Source organism: Phocoena sinus, chromosome 14, assembly GCF_008692025.1.
Source record: "Phocoena sinus isolate mPhoSin1 chromosome 14, mPhoSin1.pri, whole genome shotgun sequence".
NCBI classification, from domain to species: domain Eukaryota; kingdom Metazoa; phylum Chordata; class Mammalia; order Artiodactyla; family Phocoenidae; genus Phocoena; species Phocoena sinus.
The window spans coordinates 67017140-67036890 of record NC_045776.1 but is presented as its reverse complement, the minus strand read 5'-3'; the positions used below and the strand labels follow the sequence as shown (position 1 = coordinate 67036890).

The window sequence follows — 19751 nt, the reverse complement described above, 5'->3', positions numbered from 1 at the left end:
TAAATAAAATGTCTGAGCAATGTGCAAAGTTGGAGGGAATACAAATTCCCCAGGCAAGATGGAGGTAATGGCAGCTTCTTGAGTGTTAGGAAAGGATGGACACTCTGTACCAGGGGCAGGCACTGGCCCACTCAGAAGATCACACACACACACACACATACACACACACACACACACACACACACACACACACACACACGCAAAGCTGCCTTTTCCAGGCATTCACCCAGGACCAGGCCTGGGCCCCATGCCGTTAACACGCCCTGTATCACTGGACCCTCAATCCGAGGTGGGCACTGCTCTCCACCCCATTTTACAGGTGGAAAATGAGGCTCAGAGAGGTTAAGTGTTTTGCCTAGGGTAACACAGCTAGTGAGAGTGGAGCAGAAGTTGAAAAACAGGGCAGTTGGCTCCAGAGCTCATATCCACCACACCGTATAAAAATCATTTTTCCCTTTTCACTGAGGCCTTGGCCTGATATGCTTGGATTTATGCACAGACTGAAAGCCAAGGGCAGGCTCCAGCCGGCATCAAGGACAAGGCAATGATGGAATGCAGGGAGCATTGGCTGGAAGCTCTTCCATCGACAGTCTGTGAGTACAAGGGTGCTGACTGCCTTCCTGCTGCTCCTGGCTTATCCTGCCTTCAGGACTCCTACATGGAAACTTCCTCAACTGCTCTCTCTGGACCCTTCCTCTCCACTGAACCCTCAGAAGGCTGCCAGGTCAACTCCCCTGCTCAAACGCCTTTAATAGCTCCCCACTACCTATAAGATCAAGTTCAAATTCCTCAGCCTGACATTTAAGATCCAAGCTACCTCAAACCTCACTTAATACACCTTCCAAATAGGGCCCTTTGCTGTCTCATCTTGTGCTTAAACATGGATTATGGGGATTCCCTGGCGGTCTAGTCCTAACCAGGACTTTGCGCTTTCCCTGCCAAGGGCGTGGGTTCAATCCCTGGTCGGGGAACCAAGATCCCATGAGCTGCGCGGTATGACCACCACCACCACCAACAAAAACACATGGATTATGGAAGCAGAACATGCCCAAGTTTGAACTCCAGCTCTGCGCCTCTACATCCAGGAGACTTTGCTTCTCCTCTGTGAGCCTCAGTTTCCTCATGTGGAAAATGGGATAACGATAATGAGACCTCACGGTGCTTGGGAAGACATGTGAGATAAGGCTTGTGTTGTGCTTAGCACAGGCCTGTCAGGGGTAGTTTTGATACACTGCTTCAGCGAGCAAGTTAACGGTGGGGGCGTGAGGGGGAGCGGGGGTGGTGGTGGTGGTGATGCTCCCTGCACAGTCTCTAGGGACCAGCGCCTAATTAGCATAATCAGTCCACAAAATGATGGCTGAGAGCTTTGGGGATGACTGTACAGCTGAATCATCCAAGTGACCCCTCCCTGACACCACCGTTGTCCCAGCTGCTTTAAAACCACGTTCCCTTTCCATCCCTCTGAGGATGGATCACTTTCTTGTGTTCCCCTCTGTGTCCCTTGACAATCTTGTTTTCGGTGTCTCTAGCACTGTTGTAAACCCAGCAGCCTTGTGTCTTCCTCAGGCAGACCTTATCTCTTCCCCACACCTTTCACTGTGTAACAGAGTCCTCTGCTTCCGGCCATCTTCCTTCCTTCCTGATGTCGAAGCATACTTCTGTCTCCTTCCTGTATAGGCTTCCAACAGAGAAGCCACTTCCTGCCCTGGGGCTGAAATTCCACGAGATGCCTTGTCTCCTTGGTTCACTAAGCTTTCCTTATGAAACCCCTCCTTCAAACCGCGCCGTCCAATGATTATCCTTTCCTTCCACTGGCAGACGGGAGACTGTGGCAGAGTAGGGATTTGGAAAATAGGTCCTGCCTGGCTTTCTACTCTCCTCTCCTTTCCCCTGCCCCTCTGTCAATGGAATGACTCTATTAGAGGGGTTGTATCATCAGAAGTATGGTATTTAGAACGAAGGAGGTGATAGGTCCTCTTTTTCATGCTAAGCCAACCGCATGTAGAGTATTGTGGCTTCCGGTTCAAGTGCCAAGCTATGGAGAGGTAGGAAAACAAAGAGGCTGAAAATAGGGACTTTGGAGGCAGGCAAACCTGGGTTTGAATCCTGACTTAGCCACTATCAAGCGACTAACCTGCTAAATGGGGCTTATAATCACACCTATCACTGGCTTTGTTTCAAGGATTCAGTGAGGTAGTTTACAGTCCCCTGGACACCTCCTCTGGGCTCCCAGGGCACCCAGCACACACTTACCAGGCTGACTTGTACCTGTCCTCTTCTCTCTCTGGCCCCTGTGTGTCTAGGTCATCCTGAGCCCAGAGGCCTCTGGGAAGACTGCCCTGGAGGAGTCAGGGCAGCTGTGCTTAGGGGTTGAGACGTGGGGTGCCCAGAAAGCTGGCTGGAGGCACCCGCCACCCCTCATCGGGGTCCCTGTGAGCAGGGCCCTGCGAGTTCACTGGCCACCTCACAGCAGGCCACGACTGTACACGCCTTATCCCAGCCATCCTGCCAGCATCTCCAATTTATAGACAAGACAACTGTGGCTCGGAGAGGTGAGGCCACCTTGCTCAGAGTCACACAGACTGACAGTGGCTGAGGCCAGCTGGCTTCTGACCCCAGAGCCTGGCCCCTGCTCTGAATGGCAAAAGCGAAATAGGCTACTGGCCATTCAGAAGCCCCAGATCCCCAAGAAAAAGTTCTGGCCTGGCCATTGCATGTTACTCTGAGTTAACGACTCTCAGGGAGGAACCAATGCCTTTTTGTGCAGACCCCTCCTGAGCGGGGGAGTCTGGTTTTCGAGGTGTAACAAGCCATGTGCATCCCCTTTAGCAGGTCACCAAGCTGGTCCTCACCTGTTGCTCCTCTCCTGTGACAGAGGCTGACTGGACCTGGGGGTGGGGTTCTGCCCATCGTCATGTGGACCTGGTGAGCCTGTCACAGGAAGAGACGGCAGCCTCACCTGCCACTAATCAAACTCCCATACAAAGGGGTCTCAGATCGACTGTTCCCGAGGCTCCCTAGAGGCAGGGGCCTGTGGGGAAGGCTGTTTCATGAAAGAACTTGCCCACGGAGGTAAAAGCCATCCCCGATTCTGTCCTCCTGGTGGGAGCTGTCAGCAAAAATACAGATAGAGGCAGCTCTAAAACTGTTCGTGGCCTTGGGACCCCAGAATCCCACGTTTAGAAATGTGCCTCCCCTGGAAATAACAGGTGATTTGTGCAAAGAGGTTTGCGGCAAGGTGATTAAAAGAGAGCAGAGTAATGCAGGGCTGGACAAATGCAGAGTGGAGAGGGCTGCCCACCAGTTTTCTTCTTTCCCGACTGAACAAGTTCACTGCTGTCAGAGTGTCCCCCAGCTGTGACCTCATCTGACCCTCACAGTTACTGGTCCCCACGAGGCAAGGGGGCTTAGAGAATGATCATCCCTGTTTCGCACAAGAAGAAATCAAGGCCCAGAAAGTCCGAGTGACTGACATAAGGTCACACAGCTTATTGAAGTCTAGAACCTGGGCCCCAGCCTCCTGACCCTCCATCCAGCGCTTTTTTTCACCACCCCTGGCCACCTTTATGAGCAAATTAAAAATAAAAAGGATGGACACGTGAGGCCTGGGAACGTGCATGTGAAAGAATGCTAAGTAGATCAGACCATGAGATGGGAGACAGGGTGGGTGCCTGCGTGTAATCTCTGTAAATAAAATTCCTAAGTGTACAGGAATGATTGGTGCTCATCCTGCTGGAGGCTCTTTTTCTGCCAGGATCTTCTATGAAAACCACTTTAAGGAGGAGAAAACTATAATTACCCCCTTGGGATGGCAGAGCACTTAAGGGACATGTCAGATTGCTGAGGGTGGGCTCACGCAGCCAGACAGAGCATATTCAATGTCATAATTTCATACGTGGAGAACTAGAATTAAGGACCCGTTGTTTTTGTAATTCAGACCAAAGCAAGTGAAGCTCCACACCACCTCCAGGGCTGGGAGAGACCCCCAGGAGCCCAGTGAATTCTTAAGCAGGGCAAACTTCCCCATCCCCCGGGGAGGAGGTGGAATCCAAAATGCCAGGGCCTGAGATTGGGGCAGGTTAGGGGTTTTAAATAGGTTGAAGAACTCTGGACTAAATGCCCTTTAAGGCTCTCCAGTTCTGCCAGTCTGTGTAAAATTCTCTTGGTGATTATCGATTGTTGGAAGAGAATTTCTAGTATGATGTGAAGTTGGAATTTAATGCTCATTTTACAATCCCTCCACCCCTCATCACACACACACAGGACTGGAGATGGTAACCTTTAGACTGAATCTTTCATCTCGGTTCAGCCTGCAGAATTGCAATAGCTTCTGACTGAGGTCAAGGCCCCTCCCTGCTGCCCCGGCACGGAGATCTAGGTAAGAGCTGATGCCAGGCTGCCCCTTGCTCTACTGGGCTGATCTGAGAGCTCCACGCTCCACCCTTCCCCTCCCTGGGGACTAGCGTCCCCAAGGTGGGTCCCCTAGGCACCTCCCCAGTTCCTTCTGAAGATCCCATAAACATGCTCTGGATGCCAACACTCCCTCCTCACCTCTGAGCCCCCTCTTCCTTCTCTTTGATGCCAAGTTCCTCCTTAGGTGGGCCCACTCTCCTGCCTCCTCTTCCTCATTTCCCATTCTTCCCACTGGCTATCTCCCCACGACTTCCTGGCAAAGCTGTGCAGTGAGCCCCATTCTTAGCCTGCTTGACCTCTAAACTGCAGCCTAACACTGCATTCCCTCTCCTCTGCACCCCCCTTCCACATTCACCCTGGATCTCTTGACTTTCCCACCTCCTGGCCCCCTCCCAGGTCTCAGTGCTCCCCAGCCTCTGCTAGCCCCATCTTAGCCTCCAGCCTTAGAGAGACTAGACACAAAAATGAAGAATCATTCAGTGGGCTTAATGGCAGACTGGACACACAGAGGAAAGGATACATGAATTTGGAAATAGAAAATTTAAAAATGGAACTCAGAGCATCTGAGATCTGGGGGACAATATCAAACAGTCCAACATACATGTAATCAGAGTCCCATCAGCTTGGTCTGCTGAAATGGCATTTCCCATCCTCTTGTTCTGCAGCTACTACTTGTATTTTTCTTTCTTTGTAAGAACAGGATGCGGGGGCTTCCCTGGTGGCGCAGTGGTTGAGAGTCCGCCTGCCGATGCAGAGGACACGGGTTCGTGCCCCGGTCCGGGAAGATCCCACATGCTGCGGAGCGGCTGGGCCCGTGAGCCATGGCCGCTGAGCCTGCGCGTCCGGAGCCTGTGCTCCACAACGGGAGAGGCCACAACGGTGAGAGGCCCACGTACCGCAAAAAAAAAAGGATGCGGGTGTGGGGGAAATGAATGGTAGGTGGCCTGGGGTTCAGAGTCGGCTTTAGGAGAAAATCCTGAGACCAAATCCTCCCTCAGTCACTTGCTAAATGTGTGACCTTGGACAGGCCACCTACCCTCTCTGTACCTCGGGTCTTCTCATCTGTACCTGTGTGAGGATTAAACAAGATAATGCAAGGAATGAGCCAGGCAGAAACTCTGGCCACAGTTAAGTGCTTTTTATTCTAATTACAAATAATTGTGGTCTCACCACCATTGTCGTCCATGCTCTTATCATCATTTTCAGTTACACACAATCCCTTCCAGACTTGGAAAAATGCAAAAAAATTTTTTTCTAACATTTTCACAATCATGGTGCATTACCATGGATTCTGCTTTCACATTTATTCTTAAATTAAAAAAAAATTCTTGAATATTTAGTTTTTCATGTTGCTACCAAGTATTCATTGACATCATGTTAAAGGGCTACACAACACCCCCCTGCATTTTTGGTGGGTTTAACTTTTATTTTTGTTTGTTTGTTTCTCTCCCCGTATTATTTAACCCAAGCTTCTGGTGTGGCTGGGACAGGCAGTTTCTTGCCAAGTATTTACTCTTCCAAACTGCACCTAGCCATCTCAGAGGGCCACTCAGAAAGGATCTGTATCCATGGGCTCCGGGCATGTTACTTGCCCTCCCTGGGCTGCCGGGGCCCCTTTGAATGGCTCTGCCCACCCACCTCACAGAGGCACAGGTGCACTGTTCAAACTGACACGTCCACCGTCATTGCCAATCATGGACTGGAGACAAAGACACTCAAATCTTAAGTCCTCTTGGAGGCACAAGGTCTTAAAAGCTTCCTGGGAAATGCCTGTGATAGTCATGTTCTCTGCCAGGGTAGAGAGAAGGCACTTAGAAAATTCCTGCATAGGAGCAGTCATGGGGGTGGTAGGGCCCAGTGAGTGGGTGGGCAGGGTTCAGAGCCTCCACCCCACTTCACTTGCAGTGCTGCCCATCTTAAACCCTGGGGCCTCCTCGGTGGATCTAATTGGCACCAAATGGAAACCATTCATCTGGTCCAATGTACCCACTTTATATGTAGGAAAACCAAGGCCCCAAGAGGTGAAGGGGTATGTCTGCCAGCACTATTCTGGATGACCCCTGAGCTGTTTCCCAAGCAAGCCCGAAAGGATGCCCTCATGATCTGAAATGGAAAATCACCTTGAGGTGATTCTTCAAGGGAGATTAAGTTGGACCTGGCACTACATTCTGGAAATTTTCAAAAATCCCCCGTCTTCTCAAATCGTTTAAACCAGGACGCTAACGTGAAGCCTGAACTCCAGGTGGTCAGGAGGTACAGATGACAAGTGAAGGTGTGAGGGGCTGTATAAACAGTAACAGGTAAGGCAGGTAAAGCCAAGGAGCCCCCCGCAACCCACCTTACTTTGCTCCAGGGCCAAGGGCTGGGCTTGAGCAGCTCAGAGAGAGAAAAAAAATGGGCCTGCCACTGAGCTGGGTCCCTGGCAAATGCCTCCAGGAGGAAACAGAGTCTTCCTGCTGCCTGTCAAGACGTCTGTCCCTGGGCCTGATCTCAGCTAATTTGACAGCGCGAGGGGAGGACACCACCCCCGTATCTACTCTGCATCTCAAACACACCGAGAGAACTGGCGCAACAGAGGAATTGCTATTGATTTCCACTTGTGCAGGCTGACCTAACAAAACCAATTCATCAAGTGCCTGTCTGCCTCGCTGCTTCAGACGCTCATCCTAACCACGTGCAAATAAATTGCACTAGCATCTAGGGTGATTTGTCAAGGTCCAGCTGGGCAGGGGCCCTGGCTTCCACTGATGGACTCCAGGCCAGGCTGGCGGGGGGTCAGCCCAGCAAATGCCCTGCTGCTGATCCGCCACCGATCAGCCACATTCTGGGTGGCCCAAGAATCGGGACGTCTGGCAGCTGCGGCCATGCTAGGAGCTGGTTGGCCATGCCTGGGAGGGGGCTTTGAGGAACAAGGCCCAAGTCCCACTCACTTCAACAGGACTTGGTAGTGACATCATCACTTGTTTCTTCCTGTCTCTGACCCCTTGATTTTGGAAGATTTAATGGAACGTCTGTGCAACCAGGAGGTACTGAGTTCTGGTTTTGGCTCGGCCACTGGCCGACCATCCTTGGGCAGCTATGAGATGGAGATGACACCACCCGTGGGGGCCCAGGACCCTGAAAAGGCCAGGGGTCAGACTGGGTGTCCAATCCCTGTTCTCCCACCTCCTGGCTGTGGGCGGACAGCCACCTGCTGTTCTCAGTGCCTGGCCTCCTTCATCTGTGCTATGGGGCTGAAAATCGTACCTACCTACCTCCTAGGGTGGCGGTCATGGGGACTGAACGAGCTCACAGAAAGGACTGCAGGGCCTCACACACTCAGCCCCTGCTTCTGCAGGCAGGGACCGGAGGCTCAGAGAAGGGAGTGATGTTTTCTGGGCCACACACTGAGGCAGAGCAAGATCAGGAGGGGTGAAAATAAGAGGCAAGCATGAAAGGCTGATGAAAAGAGCACCGCCCTGCCGCTTTCCTCTCCTGACGGTGGCTGTCATCGAAGCACTGGGACACAGGGGGAGTGGGTCACAGGCCCGGCACGGATCATTTCTTGAAAGGGTCAAAACTTTATTTGCAGGGCTTTTTTTGTGTTTTTTTTTGTTTTTGAATACACAGGTTTCCTGCCGTCCAGGGAGAAAGGGACATGGTATCCGGCTGCACGAGGTTTGGGGGCTGGCCTTGGGGCTCCAACCCTGTCCCTTGCACCTGCGCGCTGGCCGCTCAGTTCCTCTGCTGTGGATAAGGCACTGTGTGTTCTGCAGGATGGCGCTCACGGCTGGCTGGCAGACAACGAGGCAGCCTTCTCAGGGGCTGCGACGCTGAGGCTGTCGAGGGGTGGACTTGAACTTGGGGCCTGGCAGGGGGCCAACTGGCGAGGACCCAGGCTATGGTACCTCAGCCTGGCAGGTCCGGCTGGCCCTGGTGCAGCGGCCTCAGGATGGAATCATGCCTTTGCTTCTTTTGCGGTCAGTCATGGTTCTCCGGTTGTGGTTGGCTCGTGTGGCCTTGCTGGATTCCTTCTTCCTGCGTTCCTGTGTTGTCTCTCGGCTCTGCCCGTGGCCCCGGGGGCTGCCAGCCACTGCCATCGAGCTGTCATGCCGGTACCTGAGGGAGGAACAACCCGCCCCCACAAGAACCCATCAGCTGAAGGAGGAGGCCCTGATGGGAAGAGCCCTTTGCCTTCCTCGGAGGTCCCTGGGAGAGGACCCAAAGCTTGGGCCAGGATACCCCCGTCACAGCTTCCAGGGGGAGGAGAAATGGAGCCCGGCAGGGGCAGGGCTGTGGGGGCTCCAGCCAGCACCGTGCCCTCTGTTTACTCTCCTCTGAGCCCTGCCTCCCGATGGGCCTCTGGCTAAGATCTGAGGGTGGACCAGCTAGTGGGCTGAATGCAGCCCACAGTGCAGAGAGGACGAGGGCCTGGGGATGGGCCCCTCTCTTCTCCACCCAGGGCCACGTGATACAGATGAGGTAGGACTCCAGTTCTACACCCCAGGGCCTTGCTTGGTGGCCTCCCAAGACCAAGTGCACTCAGATATGACCTTGGGCCTCTTCAGACCACATCAGCTGCTGGGTTTACCCAGAGCTCTGTGCTCAGGGGGCTGTGATGGATCAGAGGTCAGAGTCACTCTGCTCTCTGCTCAACGACCTCCTGTGGCTCCCGGCTGCCTTCAGAATGAGATCCAATGCCTTCCCCACTTGGTTAGGCCCCCTGCACCCAGTGCGCAGGGCTGTGGGAGTCCCAGGGCCAGGATGGGGAACTGGGCTTGAAACCCCTGGCTTGGCTTTAAGTGGAAGAGGGACCTGGGGCAGGTCCTTGGCCCCTCTGGACCGCACCCCACCCCCAGGAAGACAACGGGGTGAATTAGAGGAGTCTCTAGTTACCTGTTCCCAGCTCCCCTCCAAAGGCCCCCCTCCCTGACCACCCTGAGCTTTCTTGCCTTTTTCCCCTCACATGAAAAACTCCTTTGCACACTTTCCACCTTAAAGGGCCCAGCTCACATGTCCCGTCCCTAACATGCCTCTCTCGGCCATAAAGGATATGTGCCTGTCTGTCTATCTGGGCTCTCCCAGATTTTACACTCTGCCTGACACCAGCGAGCCGTGGACACATCATGCTCCCACACTGGGTGATAAACCCCTTGTAGTGTCTATCAAGTAATGGTTACAAGTGTGGACCCCAGAGATAGGCCACCTGGACGCAACCTCTGCTCCGCCACCTACTAGCTGTGTGACCTTTGGCGGGTTACTTAACATGTCTGGGCCTCAGTTTCCTCATCTGTAAAACGAGGATAATGGTAATAGTAGCTACTTCATAGGTCTGTTGCCAGAACTAAATTAACACATGTAAAGCACTTGGGGTTTGTGTGTGGGCTTCCTGTGTGGTTGGCTGGGCTTCCCCCTCCCACCAACACAGCCTCTTAAATGCTCACCCCTTCCTGGCCAGGAAGGCCATGCGCCTGGCTTCTGCTTTTTCCCGCAGCACTGCAGGGTCCTGCACAAAATGGTCAGGCTGTGGAGGGGAGGGGAGAAAAGAATCATGAGCTGCTCCATTTCCCTAAGCTGAGGTGAGGCTGCACCTGGCCCAATCCTGGTGACATCCCCATGCCAGGAGTGGGGCTAAGCCACAGTGCGGCTGGGCAATGCCCCAGAATGCAGCTGGCTTGCTATGGTCCAAGGTTTCCACCAGAAGCCCCTCCTCTGACCCTCCCACCAATTTCCGGAAGACAGGCAGCTAAAGATGGCTCCATCATAGCAGGAGCGTGATGATGACAGGTGGGAGCAATGGGGGAAGGCCAGGATGGCCGCCATGAGAGACCACACGGGGCCTGGAAACCCAAGAGAGCACCCTGGAAGCTGACTCCTCTCCCCGCTGGCGCCACAAGCAATGGGCTGTGGGAGCGCCCGCCCTGTGCCAAGGTGGGGAGAGACTGGACTAGCGGGAGAAAGCGGGACCCAAGGACCACAGACAGGCTTTGGGGGCCCAGGCGGTTTCACAAAAACAACAACAAAACAAGGGGAATTAGTAACTTTTGAAAATTTCAGGATTTGACATAAAAATTCAGGCTGATCCCTTGCCTGGAAGAAGGGAAAGCCCTGGAGGGTCCGGGCCTCCACAGTGCTGAGGAGCCCCTGGGCAGGGCATGTGTGTCCCCCCACCTCAGTTTCCATCAGGCCCCGCTACTCATTTACGTTGGTGGCCTGGCCCCAGACACGTCTGAATTTGTCACCCTGGTGGGAGGACATGGCGGGGGATCCAAGGGTCCCAGGCTGCTGCCCCATTCAACCTGAGCAGCGCTGCTCTTATCTATTTTATATGAGGCTCTAGTTAAGATCTCACTTGAAGAAAAAGTTTAGCAGCTAAAAAACTGAATTTTCAAACCCACCATCCCAGATGACCTCCAAAGGGCCCTTGGGCTCTAACGCCTCTCTGATTTCAAGAATTGCCAACCTGGGCACAGAGGCCAACAGCTGTCCCTCTCCTGGGCCCCAGGCCTAATGAACCCAGCAGCTCGAAGGCTCAGCCTCTAATCCATCCCCTGGGCCCTCACTGGGCAGCAGAGGCAGGTTCTAAGCTAGCAGCTCTCCAAGCAGACATCCCGGGCTCAGAGGGACCCCCACCCTCCTGGGCAGTAATGCTGGAGCCACCTCAAGGCCAGGTTCAGAGAAGCGGGGCACAGATCCCGATTCACCTCTCAGAAGTGTACCCTCCCCTTCACCTGCCACCTGCCAAGGAGGTACCTTGGGGGCCTCGTCCTCAGCCTCCTCCTCCTCCTCCTCCTCGCCCTCCTGCCCTTCTCTGGGCACTTTGGTTCTCAGCACCTGAGGGATGGTGAAGGGCCTGAGGGTTTAGAGAGAAAGCAAGATCAAAGACTAGACTAAACCTGGAGAGTGAGCCTCAGGGAGGAGGGAACCCCACTGGGTGAGAGGGGCTGCCAGGACGGGGAAGGGCTCAGGAGGCCGGGAAAAACCAAAGTGCTTTTGAAGCCAGCTTTGCTCCAGCCCCTGGATTCTGTGTGGGTACCAGGGTCTGACGTGGGGGCTTTGGGGAGCCTGAGCTGGGGCTGTGGGGGTCTCCAGTTCTCTCTAGTCAGGGCAGCTCTGCTTTCACCGGGGAATTGGGGAATCTCCATAAGATCCCATTGGGAAAAGTTTTCTGCAATTAGGAAGAAAAATGTAAAACTCCTGCATGAGACCCAATAAATGCTGCCTCACTCAGGGTAGGTTGGACCAAGTGGCCAAGGGGGTGGCTGGGGTGGAGGGAGCACTGGACTAGGAGTCAGGAGGCCTGGGTTCGGGCCCTGGTTCTGCCACTGACTTGCTCACGTGACCTGGGCCCTGGCTCCCACATCTGTATAAACGAGAGGCTGCGGGAGGCCACTCTGCCCCTGGAATTTGACAGCCTCACCTGCGGCTGATGAGCTCATCATCAGAGTCTGCGTCGTTGGCGCCCACCTGGTTGCCATCATATGTGTCATCATACTCATCCTCATAGTCGTCACTGCGGTAAGGCGAGTCCTCCCCTGGCTGCACTGGCACCTGAGACGGCAGAAGCGTGGGTCTGAGGGGCCCGGGGCTGGCCGGTCTCCCCCCGCAGCCCGGCCGGTGGCCTGGGGACGCCTACCTCCTCTGCCACCACGCTGTACTGCTCGTAGCGCCGCCGCTGCGCTACCACCTCCCGCTTGTCATTCAGCAGGCTCCGCGCGCTCTCCTCCTTCCTGGCACCGAGAGGGAACAGCAAGGAGACACAAAGGAAAACTATTAGGCTTTGAAGGCACGGGAAGGGGCTGCAGCTTCCATGGCTTACTTCTCCCCGCCTCAGGCCGCCACAAACCGAGATCAAGCACTGGTGGGGGCGTGGGGCTCACCGCTGCTGGTGCCCATGTGACTGGGTCCAGCCACTCTAAAGGGCACCCCAGGAGCAGCTGTTAAAGTGGAAAAAATACCCCCCCTTCAGCTGGGAGACTCCCTTTCAAGGCGTCCACCCTGGAGCAACACTGGCCATGTGCGCACAGAGGTCTGATTGGGGATTTTCTTTTCAGCATCGTTTTTAACAGTGAAAAATGGAGAGCAACTCATGTCCATCACGGGTGAAACAGCCAAAGGACCTGTGCTCCCTCTGTGCCACAGAATGCTGGGCAGCAGCTCTCAAGAATGACGGTGATCTATTTGTGCTGATGGAGAAAGAAATCTAAGACATTCTCCAGGAAAAAAGCAAGCAGAGGAAAACGCACAGTATGATCCCATCTGTATAAAAAGCAGAAAGCAAACCAGAACAACTATCTCCTCCTGTGGGCACATACCTATCTATGCACGTAAATGCACAGAGAGAGGGCTAGTAAGCCCCCTGCCAAATGCCTGGTTACTCCAAGGAGGGGCCTGGGGTTATCCAAATCTTTTAAAACAAACACAAACTGAAGAAAGAGCAAGGCCACATGTTACTTTCTTAGTGAGCTCAGGGGAGCCCTAGGCGGCCTCAGGGTGTGAGGGGCGAGGAGGGGTCCCAGTCTCTCACTTTCACCCCCGCTTTAGCACAGGGTCTCATCCGTCCTGCAGTTCAATCTTCCATGTCAGATTGCATGGCAAGAAAAAGTCTGAAAGTTTAACTCCTGTCATATCACAGGGGAGGAAAGTCGGGTGCAGGGGAAGGAAGGGGAGAGACGTGTTTGGGAACACAGTGAGCTGTAGCACAGCCATAGTGGGGACTCAGGCCTCTTGACTCCGGGTTTTGCAAATCTGTAGAAAAACCTGGTTTGTCAGACACATAGGCCTGTGGAATGTAGTTTCTAGCCCTGCAGGGGAAATCAATATGAGATGCCAGGAAAGAAAATCCAGCTTAGCTGTGAAATCGGGCCTCTGGAATGTATCAAGGGTAAGGGGAAAAAAAAGAAGAGACACAAAGTCCGTAGCATTCATAAAAATCTTCTATTAACTGGCTTTTGGTGCAGGGAGGGGCAGGCGCCTGAGTCTGGCGGGCTGTGTCTGGCCTGGGAGCCTGGTGCAGGTCAGGACTGCAGCCCCCAGCATGGCGGGTTAGGATTTGCTTCCTTCAACAGTTTTTATAAAGGGCCTACTATATGCTGGGCAGGGTGCTAAAGCTGGGTTAGGGAGAGATTCAGAAAAGTGTAAGATCTGGATTTGCCCTTAAGGAGCTCAGTCTAGTGGCAAAGAGCAGAAGTGTGCTAGATGAAGGCAAGCATGTCCGGGAAACACAAGGAAAGGAGAAATGAACTGGGGTGCAGGGGGCTTAGCGGGGGCGCTGGAGAAGGGGTAATGGAGGCTCTATGGTGCAGAGACGTTTGTCTGGACCAGGGAAAAATCTTGGTCCACAGGAATCTTTCAGCTCATGTCAGGAAAGGGGGTGTGTGACTGTGGCCTCGGCCCTTACCTGGCTCTCTTTGCCACATTGAGGGCTGGAGAGAAAAGAGGCAAAGAGGAAATGAAAGGGGCCAAGCATGTTCAGGTGGTTGGTGCCACTGGCAGAAGCACACCCATTCAATCAACACACGTTTCCTGAGGGCCTGCTAGGCGCCAGGCCCTGAGCAGGGCCAGGGGACCAAGGATGGATGAGAGCTGTCACTGTTCTCTCTGCCACATCTCACAGCTCCTGGTCTACCTGGCCCCCAGTCCCGGCAGTAGGGAGGTTCTTTCAGACGGTGCGCCCTCTGGTTATGTTGCTCCCAGCAGGACCACAGAGAAGCCTGGCAAACTGCACCTGCCCCAGCTGGGTCCTAGGAGAGGACACAGGTAAGGACAGAGGAGCCTGGTGCCCTGGGTACCCCATCCAAGAAGGTGTGGCTTTGGCCCCATGATCTCATTTAGAGCCAGAGAAGGAAACGAAAATCAGGGGCAAAACCAGCCAGGAAAATATCCATCTGACCCCGAACAGCCAAAGTAAACTTGAGAAAGAAAAACGGAGCAGGAGGAATCAGGCTTCCTGACTTCAGACTATACTACAAAGCTACAGTAATCAAGACAGTATGGTACTGGCACCAAAACAGAAATGTAGATCAATGGAACAGGACAGAAAGGCCAGAGATAAACCCATGCACATACGGTCACCTTATCTTTGATAAAGGAGGCAAGAATATACAATGGAGAAAAGACAGCCTCTTCAATAAGTGGTGCTGGGAAAACTGGACAGCTGCATGTAAAAGAATGAAATTTGAACACTTCCTAACACTATACACAAAAATAAACTCAAAATGGATTAAAGACCTAAATGTAAAGCCAGACACTATAAAACTCTTAGAGGAAAACACAGGAAGAACATTCTTTGACATAAATCACAGCAAGATTCTTTTTGACCCACCTCTTAGAGAAATGGAAATAAAAACAAAAATAAATAAATGGGACCTAATGAAATTTAAGAGCTTTTGCACAGCAAAGGAAACCATAAACCAGACGAAAAGACAACCCTCAGAATGGGAGAAAATATTTGCAAACGAAGCAATTGACATAGGATTAATCTCCAAAATATACAAGCAACTCATGCAGCCCAATATCAAAAAAACAAACAACCCAATCCAAAAATGGGCAGATCTAAACAGACATTTCTCCAAAGAGTATACACAGATTGCCAACAAACACACGAAAGGATGCTCAACAACACTAATCATTAGAGAAATGCAAATCAAAAACACAATGAGATATCACCTCACACCAGTCAGAATGGCCATCATCAAAAAATCTACAAACAATAAATGCTGGAGAGGGTGTGGAGAAAAGGGAACCCTCTTGCACTGTTGGTGGGAATGTAAATTGATACAGCTACTATGGAGAAGAGTATGGAGGTTCCTTAAAAAACTAAAAATAGGGCTTCCCTGGTGGCGCAGTGGTTGAGAGTCCACCTGCCGATGCGGGGGATGCGGGTTTGTGTCCCAGTCCGGGAGGATCCCACATGCTGTGGAGCGGCTGGGCCAGTCAGCCATGGCCGCTGAACCTGCACATTCAGAGCCTGTGCTCCGTGACGGGAGAGTCCACAGCAGTGAGAGGCCCACATACCGCAAAAAAAGCCCCCCAAAAAATCTAAAAATAGAACTACCATACGACCCAGCAACCCCTTACTAGGCAAAGACCCTGAGAAAACCATAATTCAAAGAGTCATGTACCACAATATTCATTGCAGCTCTATTTACAATAGCCAGGACATGGAAGCAACCAAAGTGTCCATCGACAGATGAATGGGTAAAGAAGATGTGGCACATATATACAATGGAATATTACTCAGCCATAAAAAGAAATGAAAGTGAGTTATCTGTAGTGAGATGGATGGACCTGGAGTCTGTCACACAGAGTGAAGTAAGTCAGAAAGAGAAAAACAAATACCGTATGCTAACACATGTACATGGAATCTAAAAAAAAAAAATGGTTCTGATGAACCTAGGGGGACAGGAATAAAGATGCAGACGTAGAGAATGGACTTGAGGACACGGGGAGGGGGAAGGGTAAGCTGGGACGAAGTGAGAGAGTAGCACTGACATCTATACACTACTGAATGTAACACAGATAGCTAGTGGGAAGCAGCTGTATCACATGGGGAGATCAGCTCAGTGCTTTGTGACCACCTAGAGGGGTGGAATAGGGAGGGTGGGAGGGAGATGCAAGAGCGTGGGGATATGGGGATATATGTATACATAGAGCCGATTCACTTTGTTATACAGCAGCAACTAACACAACATTGTAAAGCAATTATATTCCAATAAATATGTTAAAAAAAAAAGGATCCATCTGAGAGCCAGAACATCAGTCAAGCAGCAGTAGCTTCGGAGACCGTATTTGGAACAAGTTGCTTGCTTGGCCTCCTACAAGCCCAGGGAACATGTGGGCTCTCCTGAAACGTGCCACCTTTTCCCTCCTTGTTTCCTCTAGCCTATCCTTCAAGGCCCAACTCAAACTGGCCCTTAGTGGGGTGACACCCACTTTTGAACCTCTAAAGGGCCTGCAGAGGCAATAAAGCCCCCCTTTTCCAGGTGAGGAATCAGGGGATCCAGAGAGGCAATATAACCTTCCCAAGGTCACACATCTTCTACCAACAGAGCCAGGGCCATAACACAGGCCTCCTGACTCAAGTCTGCTTGGCTACTTCCTGTGTGGTGTGATCACAGGCTGGCCCCTTATCCTTGCCAAGACTTAGTTCTGCCTCCCAGGGACGATGTGAGCATGAAATCAGACAATGAGCAGAAGTGGACCTGGTACCTGCTGAGCTCAGCAAAGGGAATCCTATTTCTTTCACTACAGGCCTTGTCAGAGCCTTTAATGTACTAATGTGCCCTGTGACTCTCCAGGAGGCACACAGGGTGCACAGACATTTTTGGCAATAGAACTAATTTGAGAGAGAACACTTATTATCTTCCAGGGCACCACTGTCCAGTCCAAAGGAGTTAGGGGACCCCACCTTACACACACCGCCTCCTTCCTTAGCTACTATACACCTGTGGCACACGTGCTTGGCGTCTACCCAACAACCCCCCTTTACCTCACCCCCACTCCTATCAGACCCTCATTTTGCTCAGGTCCTCCCCCTTCCCCCTTTTCTGGGAGCCCTGGACCTTAGCCCTGTGACCTAGTTCCTCAGTGAGATGTGAGGGGAATCTGGGGAGTTCTGGGAAAGGTCTCCTGGCCTCTAAGAGAGATGCAGAAAGACCTCGTCCAGACTTCCTCTTGGCTGTGTCATTTCTGGACGTCACAGCTGAAACAGGTGCAGTTACCCAGTGGCCCTGAGGGAGCAAGATGCACCCTTGATGATGTGGCTGCATCACAGGTCAACCAAGCCTAGACTTCCCTACCCTGTGACTGCCTGTCACGCAAGGGGACAGATTTCCTTATTACTTGAGCCACTGAGTATATCGTATTTGGTTTAATGACACACACACATTTTAACTCAAGGGTGATCTGCCTTGTGCTACTTAATTTCTCACATGCTCCGTGAAGGCAGGGCCAAGGCCCTAAGCCCCACTGCCCTGCCCACATCAGGACAGGGGTCCCCACTGAGGTCCCTCCATGCCCCATCCTGGCACCTCTCCACTCTGTCACGGCCTGTTTAATGTCCTAAGTCTTTCCCACGGTCTCTGTGCCCTTTGAGGATGAGGCCCGGGCACCTTGCTCACCTTGTCTCCTGGTGTCTCTAGCACAGGATCTGGAGATAGTGAATCACTTAATAAATATTTTCTGTATGAATAAATAAATAATGAACACGTGAACAGAGACTCTGCCCGGGCTACCCAGCACAACGAGCTCAGTAAACATTTGCTACCTGGTCTCTCTGCCAGGCAGCTGGGAGCTCCTTCGAGCAGGGGTACAGCCCTCCTCGTCTGCCCCTCTCCCCATGGCTGGGTCATTCTGGCCTGGAACAGTGGCCACTGATACAGGAGAACATCGGCAGCTTGGGATCTGGGGATGTTGCAACGTGTGTGACTAAGCAGTTTGCAAATGCTTCCTGTCCAGCCAGCCAGATGGCTTTATAGTTGCCCTGTGCCGGGTACCCAGGCCAGCAGTCAGCCATGCTTCTAGCGTTGGACAGCCCCGGGAATGGGGAACAGCTTGAGCTTCTGGCACTGAGGCTCCTATCCCAAGAATGGGGCAGGTCCTCTCTCCTCTCTGACCCTCACCACCTCCATCTATGTGTTGGGGGAGAGGGCGGGCTGGACTCATCCAGCAGTTCCTAGATTTCTGGATTCCGTGAAGCAGCCCCATGCAGGAGAACGCTGGGGGTCTAGTGCAGGGCTGACGGTGTCTGATCCCGCCATTCTCCATCATGCCATGTGGCTGCTGACTCTCAGCCCCTCCAAGGGGTCTCCATTCCAAAGCCAGGTGATCTTTCCAAAACATATAATGTACCGGCTCAGGCGACCCTCACCATGCTCCCACGTCCTCAGGGCCACCACCCCTGCTGTTCACTCTGCTTGGAAAGCTTCTCCTGCCCCCTTTGCACAACTGACCCTTCCTCGTCCTTCCACAGTCATTCCCACATCATTTTCTCCAAGGAGCCTTTCTGCCTGGACTGAAGCCCCGACTAGAGGCTTGGAAGCCTGCGCACCTCCACCTTGGAGAATCTTTTTCATCTGCAATTTCATGTTGCTTGTTTGCCAAGCTGATTAGTGCAAACTCCACGTGGGCAGGGGCCCTGCCTGTTTCACTCCCCACCACATCCCCAGCACCTAATAAATCCAGAGCCTAGAAGCACCAGGCAAATATTTGTTGAATAAATGAATAAATCATGAATGGACTTTTCAATGCCAAAAAAGTAAGAAGGACATAGACCAAACATAAGTGGAAAGGCCTTAAAATGGAATACATTCACTTCTGAAAAGCTCACTCAGGACAGGTCCTTCATTTGCTCATTTTGTCATCAGATGGAAAAATTCAGGTCAAGGAGCAGCTGCTGGGAAGCACTGCCCAGCTCTCCCACCCAGGGATTCAGTGGTGGACACCTCCAAAGATGAAAGAAGGGAAGAGGAGCTGGTTTTGGTCCCGCTGGCCTTTTGCTGTCAACAAGGAGGACTCACTAACTCTGTGTGCAGAGTTGGAGCCTAAAGCGGGATCATTAGAGACCCTGAGCTCGGCTGCTGGGAGCACATGGGTGCCAGGTATGGGGGAGCCCCGAGCTGAAGCTCCATGACCAATTCCATCAAGATGGGGGCCCTGAGTTTCTTGCTTTCTCTCTGCACTTGCAGAGTTGGGGTCCCTGGAACCCCATGGTCCACCAAACTCACCTCCTGCCCTTGTGTACCCGGCTCAGGTCCACTGAGTCCCTGCTGAACACGTCAAACTCATCATTCTGGAAGATGTTGTGACGAGATGCCAGCAGGGGAGTCAGGTCTGGCTTCACCTGTCTGGGGGGCAGCACAGAAATCCATTTCAGGGGTCCTTGCTAGTGGATGCCTACCCGCACCCACTCCCCCCATCATGTCCTATCCGTCAGAGACTCCACCCCCCTTCAACAGCCACACCTGGGACACAGCCTAAAAACCTGCCCAATCCTGTCCAATCCTGCCCCTGCCTGGGTAGGCGGCCACCCCTCATATAAAATGTCCCTTGGTCCTGCATGCCATTCACACAGGTTTTGCTCACGACAGCCCTATGAGATAGTCAGAGGTCACTCAAACTCTTTTTGCCTCAAGTGCCCTCACCTGTAAAATGGACACATGGAGGCTAAGGAGCTTGTCCAAAGGCAGAGTTAACTTCATTCATTCATTCAATAAACAACATTTATTCATGGAAGAAACACCCATTCCTTCTGCCTCCCGGGGCCTTCAGGGAAGCAGTGGGCCCAACTCAGGAAAGGTGGGTATGGGGGAATTCCCTGGCAGTCCAGTGGTTAGGACTCTGTGCTCTCACTGCCGAGG

General features: G+C 52.6%; 1 protein-coding gene across 6 annotated transcripts in view; it reads right to left on the bottom strand.

The window, feature by feature from the left end:
- Positions 1-5536: 5536 nt before the first annotated feature.
- Positions 5537-19751, bottom strand: part of ASCC2 (activating signal cointegrator 1 complex subunit 2) — a 41611-nt gene continuing 27396 nt past the window's right edge. For 5 of the 6 annotated variants that reach the window (XM_032602595.1, XM_032602598.1, XM_032602597.1 and 2 more), the window contains 6 exons: positions 19119-19238; positions 12029-12122; positions 11813-11943; positions 11146-11245; positions 9837-9916; positions 5537-8511 (listed from right to left, as the gene is read on the bottom strand). In XM_032602595.1, the coding sequence (XP_032458486.1) occupies positions 8340-8511; positions 9837-9916; positions 11146-11245; positions 11813-11943; positions 12029-12122; positions 19119-19238 (697 nt within the window). In that variant the 3' untranslated portion in view covers positions 5537-8339. Of the gene's footprint in view, positions 8512-9836; positions 9917-11145; positions 11246-11812; positions 11944-12028; positions 12123-17513; positions 17575-19118; positions 19239-19751 lie in introns of all 6 variants that reach the window. The other variant, XR_004345373.1, reaches the window with a different exon arrangement.